The following is a 13,417-nucleotide window of genomic DNA, read 5'->3' as shown; positions in this document are numbered from 1 at the left end:
TAAGCATAGCTTGAAGCTGATAAAATCTGGAGATTCAAAAACATGTATTATATATTCAAATTGTATACACAGATCCAGAATTAAACCTTTTGGATACATGAGGAAATAGTGTTCATGGGTCTAGCGTATCTCCTGGTCGGGCACTGCCGACTAGAGCACTAGTACGTGTAGTTGTTGTCGAAACGGGTTCCGCACTCACACAAAACCGAGTTGAAAGTTCAACGGCGATTCATCGCGCGATATTGTAATCGCTGGAGTTTTGTGTGCGAGTGTGTGTGTGTGTGTGTGTGTGGTTTGTGCGCAGCTCATATTAAATGAGCCCAGGAGCAGAGGGTTAAATGAAGCGAAAGGAAGGGGCCACAGGGTTTTAGGGAAAGAGGGGGGCACCAGGTACAAGTTGTACTAGTGCTCCCCAACTGCCAAGAGTGGCTGTCACGGCAGCGGCAGCGGCAACGGGAACGACAACGGTGTCGGCTTTGGTTGGAGTTCAAAACGTTCGTTTTGGATTTTTGTTCGATGCGGTGGCGAAATTAAAAGCAACACGCTTAACCCGAGACCGACACACAGATACACACACACACATACACACACACACCCATAGATAAACACATGGATATATCGGCTCATTCATTGAAGAAACCTTTGCCCGCCGACCCATACAGTACACAGTCGTGCGCATTGCTTTAGAAACGATTTAATAAAGGGAAGTTGCATCGTTTAAATGCGTATCTAAGGAATGTGGCAGATGATTATGGAACTGTTGAGGCAACAATGGAAAAGCCCTCACTGTTAATGGGGCATGCATAGCTAGAGTAGAGTGTCAGTAATCGGTATTTAAAGTGCTGCACTTAGAGAAAAGGTTAAGTATCTTGGGCTCGATTTAAGAATTAAAGTTCTGAAGTCGCAGTCAAATTAAACTGAGAGCAAAGTTCCGACGCTTTTATTAAAGTGTTTTGCGAATATACAAGAATGTGATTAGAACTACTTTTAAATAAAAATAACTAATAATCAACAGAATAATTTTTAATATTAGTTGTCCGAAATTAATAATTTGAAAAGTTGTTATATTTAATTCTCGTACCATTGCAAAATGTCTCAGTAAAAGACTCAATTACAAAACTTATAATAAGATATGTTTTGTGCCTCTTGTAAAAGGTAGTTTTTATTTAGTTGCAACCTTTTGATCTAAATTATGATCCACAGCATGAGTTATTTATACTACAGTATATTATACTAGAACTCTGTGTTTCTCTAAGTGTATGTACTTTGTTGATAATGCCCAGTATCATGCAATAATCAGATGCTAGATCTTAAGAGCTCTTTAGCTCAAAACGTTATGAATTCCAAGCCGGTTATGCCAGTGTTTAGAATGTCGTTTTTTTTCACAGTGTAGTACTGCAACTACTGTGCACTGAAACAAGTTGTTGTTAATGCCTAAAATCATATAATTATCATATGCTAGCTGTTAAGTGCTTGAAACTTGATAGCTCGTATATCCGCAAGCATTCCAACTAATTCAATAAACTTCGTTTCTGCATGGTCAACCCGAACTGTGGGCTGTGCTCCGACAACCGCAGTTGACCTGAAATTCCAGGTAAACTAATGAAGCGCATGCCATGAGCTAAAAGACAAAACAGAAAAAAAAATATAAGAGCTTGCTTTGTTTTAAGCTGCTTTGTTTTTTAGTTTGCCCAAAATCCGTTTTGCACTTTGTGCAATTTTTTTGCCCAGCAAAAAGCGATTTATTTATGCCATAAAAAACCGAAAATAAAAAAAAAATATGCTACCTGTAGAAACCGCAGACGAGCTCTTATGAATAATGTTTTGCTTTAGTCCAAGATCGAGTTGGATTTAATGTTAAAGTTGGAGTTAAAGCTAAAGTTAAAGTCAATGTCGGGGTCGGTCAGTCGCTGGTCAAGCTTCACGTCTTTGAAATTCCATTGAAATTCGGGGCCGGTTCTCGATGTTCTGTTTTTTTGGTTTTTTTTTTTTTTTATTGCGGCTTCTTAGAAGTTTTGGCCGCAAGCCTTGCATGCAGTTCATTATGGTCATTATACATCCGAATTCTTAGCACACGGCATAAAAATTGCTTAATTCTGATAAGACACACAAAACATAAGATATAACTGAAAATGATATTAATTGTTTGTTGCATTCTCCATTTTGCCTGATTTATTTGCAGAAACTTTATGCTAGAGCCATTTATGATAATCACGCCGACGATCCGGACGAGCTGCCCTTCAAGAAGGGCGACATCCTCACAGTCATCGAACAGAACACCGAAGGCATCGACGGCTGGTGGCTCTGCTCGCTGCGCAACCGACAGGTGAGTTGCTAAGATAAGAGCTGGGCTCTAACTGGGAGCAGCCCTGCAGAGGGCATCTCGCTGTGCACTGAGATAAAGCATCACGAGAATGAGAATTAAAGAATAAATTATAGTAACAATTATGCGTGCTCTAGTTGTGAATGAGCGTAAACCTTCCTCTGCTTGATCTGATTATACTATTCCAGAAGATGGATGTCAAATTTGCTGACTCTAGCTTTTAATACTAAAGAGATTTCCTCAATTAACGGGATTTCGATATCGATTTATATCGATTGCTTAGACACGTGGTGAGTTATCGATGACAATGATCGATGACAAGCTCTACTAAGAGGATCTACATCTTAGGAGGAACTCGACATAGCTATTGCAAATATATGCACTTTAAGAGATGCTTTCTTCTTCTTATTACATCTCTCTTAATCCTTTTTACCCATTTTCAATGGGTTCAGGGTACTTCAATAGGATAATATATTAATTACCAAAGTATTAAACAAGTTTTTTTAATTCGAATTTCTCGCTTAGGCTCAAACATTTCTATGCTCATCAAATTTGAACAGCATTTTTTCTTGATTTAACAAGATTCTTGTTATTTTCTTCGAGTGCAGGTCCATTAAAGCCCTAAAGGGCAACGCCTTTGCGTGCTGTTTTGGCCGCGTATTTGTTTTGTTTGCTCCTTCTTCGGGTCTCTGTGCTCCGCTCCTAATTGCCAAATGGCTGCACAGCCACGCCCCATTTCAGCTGTGCATCTGTAATTAAACAATTGAGGCATTTGCATAAGTTCTACCGCCCTTTCCAATTATTTTGCATTCCATTTGGTAATAAAAAAAAAAAAAACCAAACCTAATTTGAATTTATAATTTAATTTTGTAATACTTCGAGTCTGGACAGATCCCAGGCTTCTCGTTATGTTCATGATTCATCAACATCATCTCGGGGCACGTGGCCGCCACCCGCCGCATGCGGGCCGCGCCGGTTGCATATAAATTTCACATTTGGCACTTTAATTGTGTCCGCAGCTGTAATAATAATCCCCATAATACTACGGCGAGCATTATGAGCGATTACCACAGTGCATACAACATTATTTGGACATGCTCGAAGCTGGCCCATGCTGGTCCAGAAAGCCGTGGAGCGGCGGCGAGCTGCAGATCGAGGGGTGTGAATTATGAAAAGAGGTCGATGTTGTCAGTTTGATTGCGTACAACAAATTGGAATGAAATGTTTCACAGTTTGTTAAGCTTGTTCAACAAAAAGAATATCAATTAATTGGGCTGAAAGCATGAAAATAGTCGAAAAAGTGGGCAAACAAACGCTTCGAAGCATGCTCTGCATGTTGATTAACTTTTTATTATTTCTGCTGGAATTTGAAAAAAATATTTAAAATATATTCAAAACTATGCCAAGAATTTGGGAAGGATTTTGTTCTAAAACAGATTTCGTAGAAATATTTTGTAAATAATAAAAAGCCTTACAAAAGTTTACGTGCGTTGTTTTCAAAGTTTATTATCATTAGGCTTAAAATATTTACACGAGATATGTTGATTTGATATGTTTATATGTTTACTTGCATTTTCTCCATTTGACATTTTATTATTATATATTGAACAAAAGAAGTGAACTGCAGATGTGTTTCATTTGCGAAGAATTTTAAATTATAATTACAATAATAATAATAATTTTCATAATCGCGTGTTTTTGCATAATATTAAATGTTGGTTGGACTGAAATAAGTTTTATTTATTTATCGAAATACTTATAAATAATAAATAAATAATAAAGCAAATGCGAGGCCAAGCAACCGCAATCGTTGCTTAATAATTAATTTTTCAGATAACTGAAGTTTATTTAAGTATAATTTCTGGCATTTCGCGACACTAATTTCATAGATTACCCTGCTTCAACTTAATAACTTTATTTCCTCTATTGTTTGGCAAATAATCTGTGATCTCTTAATGTTCACATGTTCAAAATATGCAACCTTGAAGCTCTGCCCCGATTAGACCCAACCCAAATACAAAACTTATAAATGGCAACACAAAAATTTCCACCCCAACAAAAAAAAAAACACACACACCCGTTGTCTAAATTAAAAACTGATCAACGGGCAAAGCTTGAAAACATTTTTGCACGTCGCTGGCAAAATTGCAGCTCCGAACATATTTTTAATTAACAACTCAATTGGCCGGGCTCAGCACTCAGCACTCAAACACTCACGAGTACTCATGAGTACACTCATGCGGCGATAGGCTGGCGGTGTCTGTCTGGTCTGTCTGTTGGTGTCAAAACACATATCAAAATGGAAATCAAAATCGCTTTAGATGGCCATAGACACATGCATAGCTGCAGATACACAGATACACAGATACACAGATACATAGATACAGATACTCAGATACTCGGTGTCGGCCAATTGTCGTTAATTAAAAAGTAGCCGCACTTTTTAATGGAAACAATTAACCCAAAAACGGCCAATTGAGTGGCGACAGCGGCAACAACAATGTTTTTCATACATAAATTTAAAATAAAATGAAAAAAAAAAACTAAAAAGTTTAAAAATGTTTTCAACAAAAAAATATGCAGCATAAATTATTCAGCACTTGCTAAAAAAAAAATTAAGAAACGGGGCGCAATTTTCGTTGTTTACGGCTAAAATAAAATTGAAATAAGCTGCAACACATGTTGACAAGATTTTTTCCTACCTCTTTGAAGCTGGCAATGGAAACTCAGTTCGTATATCACATCAAAAAGTCTCACACAGATGTCAAGAAAATTGACAAAAGATCGGCTGCAAAAAAAAAATCAACTGCACTCGATTTAAAGTCAGCTTGACAGGCAATTAAAAAATTGCAATTTATTTTATGCTTTTTTATATATAATATTTCTATATATATTCTTTATTAATTAAGAATGCACTCGGCATTCAGTTAATAAAAAAGCAATCGAAATCAATTGGACTCATTGAGTGGCAGCCATGAATTTTGACTGATAGCCCAGTTCCCTCGAGAAATATTCCAGCATGTTGTACTCAATTCGCAGCAAAATGCAGCTAAGGTCGAAATTTACAAAGTTCTGATTTAATCCTAAACTTCATTTAAGAAATTTCTTTTGTACTAAATATTATCAACAAGTTCTGATCTAAAGCCCAAAATCCTAAACTCAATCTTTGAAATTTGTCTTGTAGTAAATATTATCTACATAGTTAAAATTTAACAAGTTCTTATCTTAAGCTCGAAATCAGTGAGTTCTTATCCCTATTTCTTGTCAAGTTTTATGGAAATCTAATTGAAAAATATTTAGAAATTAAGTTAGCTATTATTTTAGAGATCAATTGCTAAAATTCGCTTGCTTTTATTTTTTGTATAGTTCTAAAACCTTGTTTTATTTTTGGTCTATTTACAGGGTCTTTGCCCCGGCAACCGGTTACGCATCTTGAACTCGTACGATTCGGGCTGTTTCTCACCATCGCCGGCCAGTTCGCCAATACCCTCGCTGGCGGCCAGTACGGCCACATTGAACAGTTCCATCTGCTCGGCGGAGATCTATGAGAACGGTTCCATCATCAGCGCATCGGGTGCATCTGGCAGCAATGCGGACAGCCAATCCACAGGCTCAGCCTCATCCAACGGCCAGGGCCGCGGTGCACGCAGATCGTGGCATGTCTCGCCGAACAAGGTAGGTTAAACGCAGTTTCTGTTTCCTTTTTTTTAAATTTTGTTATTTTTTAATTTAACGCTTCGTCTGCGTTTCCTTGACGGCAACCAACTCCCTCGAGACGCCCCTGGGGCTGCTCCTAATTGATATCATTTCATTTAGTTTTCATTTAATTTGATTTTTCTGATGCCCTTTGAGAGGGTAGTTAAACTTTGTCATAAAATGTGCAACGCAGAGAAGGAGATGTCTTCGACCGGATATGCAAATCGACCAGATCGCAATACTATATCATATAGCTACAATAGAAACGAAAGTTCTTTATGTTTTTAAATATCATAACGAAATTGGATTTTAATGCTGCTTCTTTATTCAAACTAAATCAAGTCAACAATGGACTACTATATCAAATCAATAGGTCTTAGTCTTAGTCTTAAGTCTTAGTAAGGAAAAATGGGTTGATTCTCGCGATATTTCCTTACATAACCTTAAAATCGTAAGCAATATAGATAGCAGATGCAAAGGGTATCTACTCTTCGGTATGCCGAATTTAACTTTCTTTTCCTGTTTTTTGCTGTTTCTTTTTTTGGTTTTTTGGCATTTCTGGCATCGTCTGGCTTATTTATTTTTGGCTTGTTCGTCTTTGGGTCGTGGCTACTGCACTTTTTTAATTTTGCATTTTTTTTTCTGAATTATGATATCCGTCTGGAAAGTGAAAGAAAGTAATTTCTCGAGTCCGCCGGTTTTCCATCATTATGGCCCGGCCATCGTTCACTCTGCACGTCAATTGCGTGTCGTAATTGTGCAATTAATAAGAGCCAAGTGGAGAGTCGGCAAGAGATTCCAGTGGATGCTGCAGCTGAAACTGTGGCTGAGGCTGAGGCTGGGGCTGATGCACTGCATCGCCGCCAGCTGCAGGCTGCGTGTGCGCATGTCCAACGGGTTTCCGTTTTTCCTACTTTTTTTTTTTTTGGCCTGTCTTTGCATATGGCTCGTAATTTGCCAATTTGTCAGCTGGACATGCGTTTTATTTGCATTTCAGTTGATCTTCTGCTCCATGGACTAGTCTCACTCCCCTTGATTTGCCAAATCGATGTCCGTAATTAAAGGAAACGAATAATTTGCACTTGGCCAGACAGCTGGCATTTGTTACAATAATATGAAACTCTATATGCAAATAACTGAAGCAGCTAGCTTAAGTTTCAAGTTGACTTTAACCAAATCGAATTTGGGATGCTCTAGGAAAGGCTTTAAAGGAACCTTAAGCCGCAGCAAGTGGATTAAGAACAAGCTGAACCTCAGCCTCAACGGAACCCTATTGAAATATGTTGTTTCAATATTTGTAAGGCTTAAAAACATATTTAATTACGCAAATCGCCAACTCAATTTTGGCTTCATAGATGTGAAAAGCGGGTTCAGTCATTGATTCAAACCGTGAAGCGAACCACTTAACATTTTTGTCGGGCTTGCAGCCATATCTCCAACACATCATCGTGCTGTTTGACCCACTCAATGGACAATTACCCATGGCAATTGTTTCGTTCAGGCCTTTCAATTTCATTTGGCAATCCGTGTCAGTGCACTCCTCCACCACCACCATCACCTCCCCCTCCTCCTCCTCCTCCACGAGCTCCTCCTCCAGCACTTTGGACCTTGCATAACCGCATTCATAATTGTCCATTATCATTAGCACCACATGCAATGGAGGCGTTCCAGCTTTGAACTTTGCCATCTGTGTGGATGGTTTTTTCTTTTTATTTTTATGTTTTGTATAATCTATGGGCCTGTTGGTCTGTTGGTCTCTCAGACTTTCGCTTTTCTTCGCACTTGGCGCAGCAAATCAAATAAAATAAACTACAAATTATAGAGTCTCGTAAACATTTCCTCGCATTATCGGCAGCTATCAATCTTTTTGCAGCCAAGTGAAACCATAAATTCAAATTTCAAATAAACGCTGCGCCAGAAGGAGAAGCGGCCACGCCCCCTCCTCCTCCACCTCCCCCTCATTCGCCTATCAGACATTTGATTTGTTGTCTGTCCATCGGTTTTGAGTCCAATCAACAAAAGCTGCAACTGCAAATTGCAACGGATTTTGTTGCCACTGGCGCAGTGGAAGATTGCGTTGATGCCTGGTGAAACCTTTCTTGCCATGGCGGAGACGAGACGAGACCTCGACATTTCCACAGCGAAATGCACCGCTGGCTGCGAGTGGCTGCGAGGGAAGGAGAAGGGGGAGTCTGAAGTGGTAGCTGTAAAAAATTAAATGCCGCTTTTGTTCAATTTGACTTGTCTATGCTGTTAAGTTTTATTGATTCGGCCACAAGAAACACAAGGAAAATGGCACGTCAAATTGAAAAGCTCCACTCGAAAGCGTCAAAAACTTAACGCAGCTGACACTGGTCTGGGCAGATGGAGGACGGTGGAGGGAGGAGGAGGAGCTGCTTCACTCTCAACTCTCGCACTTGGCTTGGAACCCAGCCGAGTTGGCTAGCCACTAACACCTGAGTGCCGCCAACAGGTGTAAACGAGTTGAACAATTTCCCAAGTGCCGTCCAAGCCGTCTTTAGCTTTGTGTTCCGAGTGCCACATATCATGTGCGTATCAGCTGCATTCCCCGAAACTTAATTGAGAACGGAAATGTCTTGAACTGAATTGTTGCGCAACATTGTTGGGCAGCCCAAATGCTGCAAGTGTCTGCCGCGAGGCCAGCCCACGTTCCACAACAAATCTATTCGCCAGCCAGCCCGATAAGCTGAGCGTGTGTCGATTCTTCAAAAGTCGAATCTTGAATACCCTTAGACAAGGCTATAAACATAGCTGCTAGCTTCCTTAGTACTCACGTAAAAAACTTCAAAATTTGTGCTTAATTCAAGTGCAAGTGTTTTTAAAATCCACATAAAATTTCTTAAACTGAGAATGTGAATTTAGCCTTAAAATTCCAAAATGCCAGACTCAAACATTATAATTGAATAGTATCTAACATTGCACTGCCATTAAGAACGTTTATCGCTTATTTTATGTTTGAAAAATCTTGTTTTAAAAATGTTTGACTTGTTTCAATGTTTTCTTTCCAATATGTTCAATTCTGATTGATACTCTAGAGCTCAAGAGCTTCTTTTTCAATCACAGTGGAATTCAGAGACAAGCATTTCTCCGAGATTATTTACATTATGTCATAGTTAGTCTTTATTTTAAAGAACTTTTAATGTGTAGCTTGTTTTTTAGCATTTTTTAAGAGCCAAGCTCAAGCTATCTTATATATATTTCTTTCCTAAGCTTTGCCCTCAACGTTCTTGCATTTGTTATAAAAAACAGTTTAATTTTTGGCACAATTTTTAGCTTAAAAATTAGAGAAAAAGTGGAAGCAAAATTTGTTAAAAGCATTCATAGAGACATGGTTAAATTCCATGAAAAAGCGATTATAATTTATGGCTGTGGCTAAAATATAAACCCTCACACATTATTATAATCAATACAAACAAACTTTACAATATTGCGCAGAGGCCTGTTTCTGGTGTCGTCAACAAAATAAGTAAAACCACATAAATATTTACGTCTCATTGTCGGCCTGACCAAAAATAAATCCCAGCGGGGACAGTGGCCAAATCCGAGACGGCAACCGAGAGACTGAGACTGAGAGACCAAAGCAGCCAAGCGGACGGCTCCACCGTTAGGCAGCGGCCAAGATTGTGACAATTTCGAGTTCCTTGAGCCCACATAAGAGTCTGAAAGACCAAGACTCCACCAAGCGTGGTCACGCACTGCCCATAAAACTGCGTCCGCGTCCGCGTCTGCGTCTGCCGCTGAGTCCGCGATTCCAAGTCCAAGTCAGGTTGCCGAATGGCCAACTGCAGCCAACTGCATCAAGATTTATGGCAATGTGGTCAGCTCTCTGGCTGGAGCTGAGAGTCCGCTTGCTGCTGCTGCTGCTGGAGCATTTCCAAAAAGAGTTTTCGAGTTTGTGTGTGAGGAAAACATGTCATTTTTATTTCAATGACCAAAAATGGACACAAAATGCCAGCCAGAAGCAAATGCGACAACAATAACTCTTCATTGTTGTTATTGTTGTTGTTGTTGTTGTCTGTGGCTCTGCCGAGATTTGTGCATGACCAAAGTTAGACGAACTTATAAAGAAGAGAAGAGCTCTGCCCCTTAAGGCAAGACCTAGCCCCGCTCCGAGGAGGAGGAGGAGGAGCATGAGGCCAATGCGAATGCGGATTTCTTTGCCATCTGAATGTTGTGAAATCGCCTGCGCTCCAAATATATATAAATACACACACAATGTGTGTATATATGGCAAGGTCGCCAGCGCCGATCCTAGGGATTAACGGTTTCAATTCAACCTAATGATCAGCTCTGGACCTCAATAAATAGCCATTAATTAAGTTTTCCAAAAGCAAGCACTTGAAATTTGCGGCACTGATTGAGGCAAGATCTCAGCATGACGCCACAGAAATAAATATTAAAAAGAAGCAAGTAAGAGTGCTTTTGTCGGGCGTGTGCGACTATTAGATACTCTGTGTTTGTGGTGCTGAATGATGAGCTTCATTGAGAGTACGTAGAACAAGGCTGTTGTACTGTTGATGCTGTTCAAGAATATATATATATACTTTAGCCTCTGAAACACCCTATACTCAATTCGTACAGGGTATCAGTTAAAGATACAGCCTGCGGGCATATTAGCTACTCACCCCAACGCAGTTCCTCCCTCCGTCCTCTCTTCAATGGCCGCCAGCTTAAATTTACTTAACAACAATTTGCATATTTGTACAAATGTTTTTTTGTTCTTGTATTTGGTACGTGAGAAAATGTTGAAATTTTGTCAAAGAACTGTCCATGCCCCTTCTCCGATATGTGTGTGTGCGTGTGCGTGCAGGTGTGGAAGGTGTGAGAGCAGCATTGAAATGCATCAAATGAGCTGCAAAGATACAAATCTTGTGCGGCTACCGTGCTCTGTGCTCCATGGAATTTAAACAGGGCCATAAAAAACAAGCATAGACTGTTGTGACAGCCGAAAAGATTTGAAAGATTCTCGCACAGAAGCAACAATCCTGCCATAAAAAAAAGCAAATGTAAAAAACTAAAAAGAAACGTTTGCGATCGTGCTGTGAATTTCAACTTTCAACTATCAAAATCCAATTAAAAATGGCCGAAAGCCAAAGAAAGATAGAATTCAGCTAACAAACCGAGCTGTTGCCAATTTAATAATGCTGCGCCCCCGGGCGGCCATTTTAATGGCCCATTTCGCAACATGGGCGAGGGGTGTGGCAGGTGGCGCGACCCATTAAAAAGTTGCCCCAAATGTGTCATAAACATACATTTCTGATCTATGGGAACAACAGTCGCTTTCCATAGCACAAATCGAGGCCAGACAAACAATAACAGCATAAACAAAAAACAAATGGAAAAGTCACGCAAAATTGCCTGGAAAAATCAGCATGAAAAATCAAAGAAAAGTGACCTCCTTGAAGCCAGGCCGCATCGCCAATCCCGCTGTGCTGACCCATTTCATAAAAACTAGATTCAGGCCGAGCCCAAAAGAAACGCTGCGCACCGGGTCTTAGGTTACCCAATGGCTCCTTTTGTATACCCTTGCAGAGAGTATTATAAGGTTAGCGTGAATTATGTAACGCATAGGAGCAGATGATGCTTGCGAGTCAATAAGGTATATATATACATTCTTGAACGGTATTAACATTCGAGGCGATAAATCTTGGAAAAAACTCCACTATTAAACGCTTCTCTATTCTTCTCATCTATTCGCGAAGCCCTTAGTCATATGTCTAGAAGAGTATTTAATCTTCGGTTTTCCGAAGCTTGTCTTCCTATCTTGTCTTGACTTCCAAATGAAGTTCAGCTGCCCTGATTTATCCCAGTTGATAAGAGCCTCCTTTAGTGCCGTTTTTGTGTTGCAGCTGTTTTAAGGATCGACTTTTCTATATGTGAGTATCCTTTTGAAGCAGCATATTTGTTATTGGCGAATTGTGACTCGTGTTACGCGTCAACTGACACTTCAAAAGGACTCGAACGGATGAGGGAACGTAGAGCAACTGCCGCCAAAGTGGACGCACTTCAGGTAGCCGCCTAAGGGTTGCCCCTGTCCCTAACCCTGGCCCTACCTTAGGGGTTGGCCTTAACGGTTTACCTAATTGCGAATCGATTCAATATGCTGCCTATTTGTTTGTTTTATTTTTTTTTTATTCGGCGGTAGGCGTGGCAGCTCGATGCGTGCTCATTATAATTAGGGTAGCTGCGGCTATTGATGAATTTGGCATATGGCTGTAATAATATTTCATCAATCGAGCAGATGGCCCAGTCATGCCGCAGCATATTAGGCAAAAGTAAATAATATTAAGGCTCTGTTCCTTATGCATTATGCGGCATCAGACTGCAGAATTATGCTCTTCCCAGGTTTCTCTACTCTTCCCATTGCATTTTTATGCGAATTCCCACTATTTGGTTCTTTGTTTAGCTCAGGTTCAGGTTCATTTTACCTTGACACTGAACGGCATTGAGCTGCAGCCGCTAAATATCCCAGTGTTTTTGTGCGCATGCCCTAAACAGTTCCCAGTATTTTTCTTACAAGCTGCACTATTTGCAATTTCGTTTCGGGGCCATTTCACAGTCAAGTTTTTCCCATTGAACAGTGAAGTTTTCTTCAGCGCAGCTTTTCATTTTGTCTGCCTGAATTTTCTTTGTTGATTAATTTGGCATTAATTGATAACAAAATGTGATAGTTGCTTGAGACCAATTACAGCCAGACAGACAGGTGTGCGCCATACTCGTGCTCGGCTATTTTGCTTTTCATTCATAAAATGCGGAAAAGGTCCTATAACAACAATTGTGAAAATCGATACAAGTCACGCGTAGTAAAGGGCGGAGTTTCACGGGCTTACCTAGCCACGGCAACGACAGCTATAGACAAAAATATATATAAAATGGGAATTACCACTACAATTTCAGTTATTATTACAATTGAAATTTTCAACTAAAAGAACTGAGAAACCAATTAAATGTTTTTTTTTTTAAATAATATAAATTTAAACAAATTATTCAAAATATGTCCGAAATTATTAAAATTATTATGATTATAAATTTTTAAAAATATGTCCGATGATTAAGAAATTGAAGATGAATTTTCGTCTTGCGTTTTCTCGGGAGCCTGAACCCTAAAATTTGTGCTCCGTTTGGGGAATTAACGATTCAATTGATATATTTACGATAAGCATTAGGGAGGTCTGTACTAACATCTAAATAGTCTGTACTAACATCTAATTAGTCTGTACTTCTCCTTTACGAGAGCCATATCTGGTTGCCTCATAATGAAAAAGATCCCAAGAAAAATTCGCATAATGAATATGAACTGGACTGTATTTGCTTTTGTGCCAAGCCAAGAGCCCCACCCGAACGGCTACCCACTCGAAGTACTTCTCTAATTCGCTT

General features: G+C 39.6%; 1 protein-coding gene across 2 annotated transcripts in view; it reads left to right on the top strand.

Annotated features, from left to right (window-relative positions):
- The window catches only part of LOC115762664 (breast cancer anti-estrogen resistance protein 1), a 28,638-nt gene that overhangs the window by 13,044 nt on the left and 2,177 nt on the right, over positions 1-13,417 (top strand). The window contains exons 2-3 of one of the 2 annotated variants that reach the window (XM_030704972.1): positions 2,183-2,326; positions 5,726-5,998. In XM_030704972.1, the coding sequence (XP_030560832.1) occupies positions 2,183-2,326; positions 5,726-5,998 (417 nt within the window). Of the gene's footprint in view, positions 1-2,182; positions 2,327-5,725; positions 5,999-12,647; positions 12,744-13,417 lie in introns of those variants that run through there. The other variant, XM_030704973.1, reaches the window with a different exon arrangement.

This window comes from Drosophila novamexicana, unplaced genomic scaffold, assembly GCF_003285875.2.
Source record: "Drosophila novamexicana strain 15010-1031.04,08,12 unplaced genomic scaffold, DnovRS2.1 tig00000644-arrow-pilon, whole genome shotgun sequence".
In the NCBI taxonomy this organism is placed as follows: domain Eukaryota; kingdom Metazoa; phylum Arthropoda; class Insecta; order Diptera; family Drosophilidae; genus Drosophila; species Drosophila novamexicana.
This window is presented reverse-complemented; position numbering and strand designations above follow the sequence as displayed.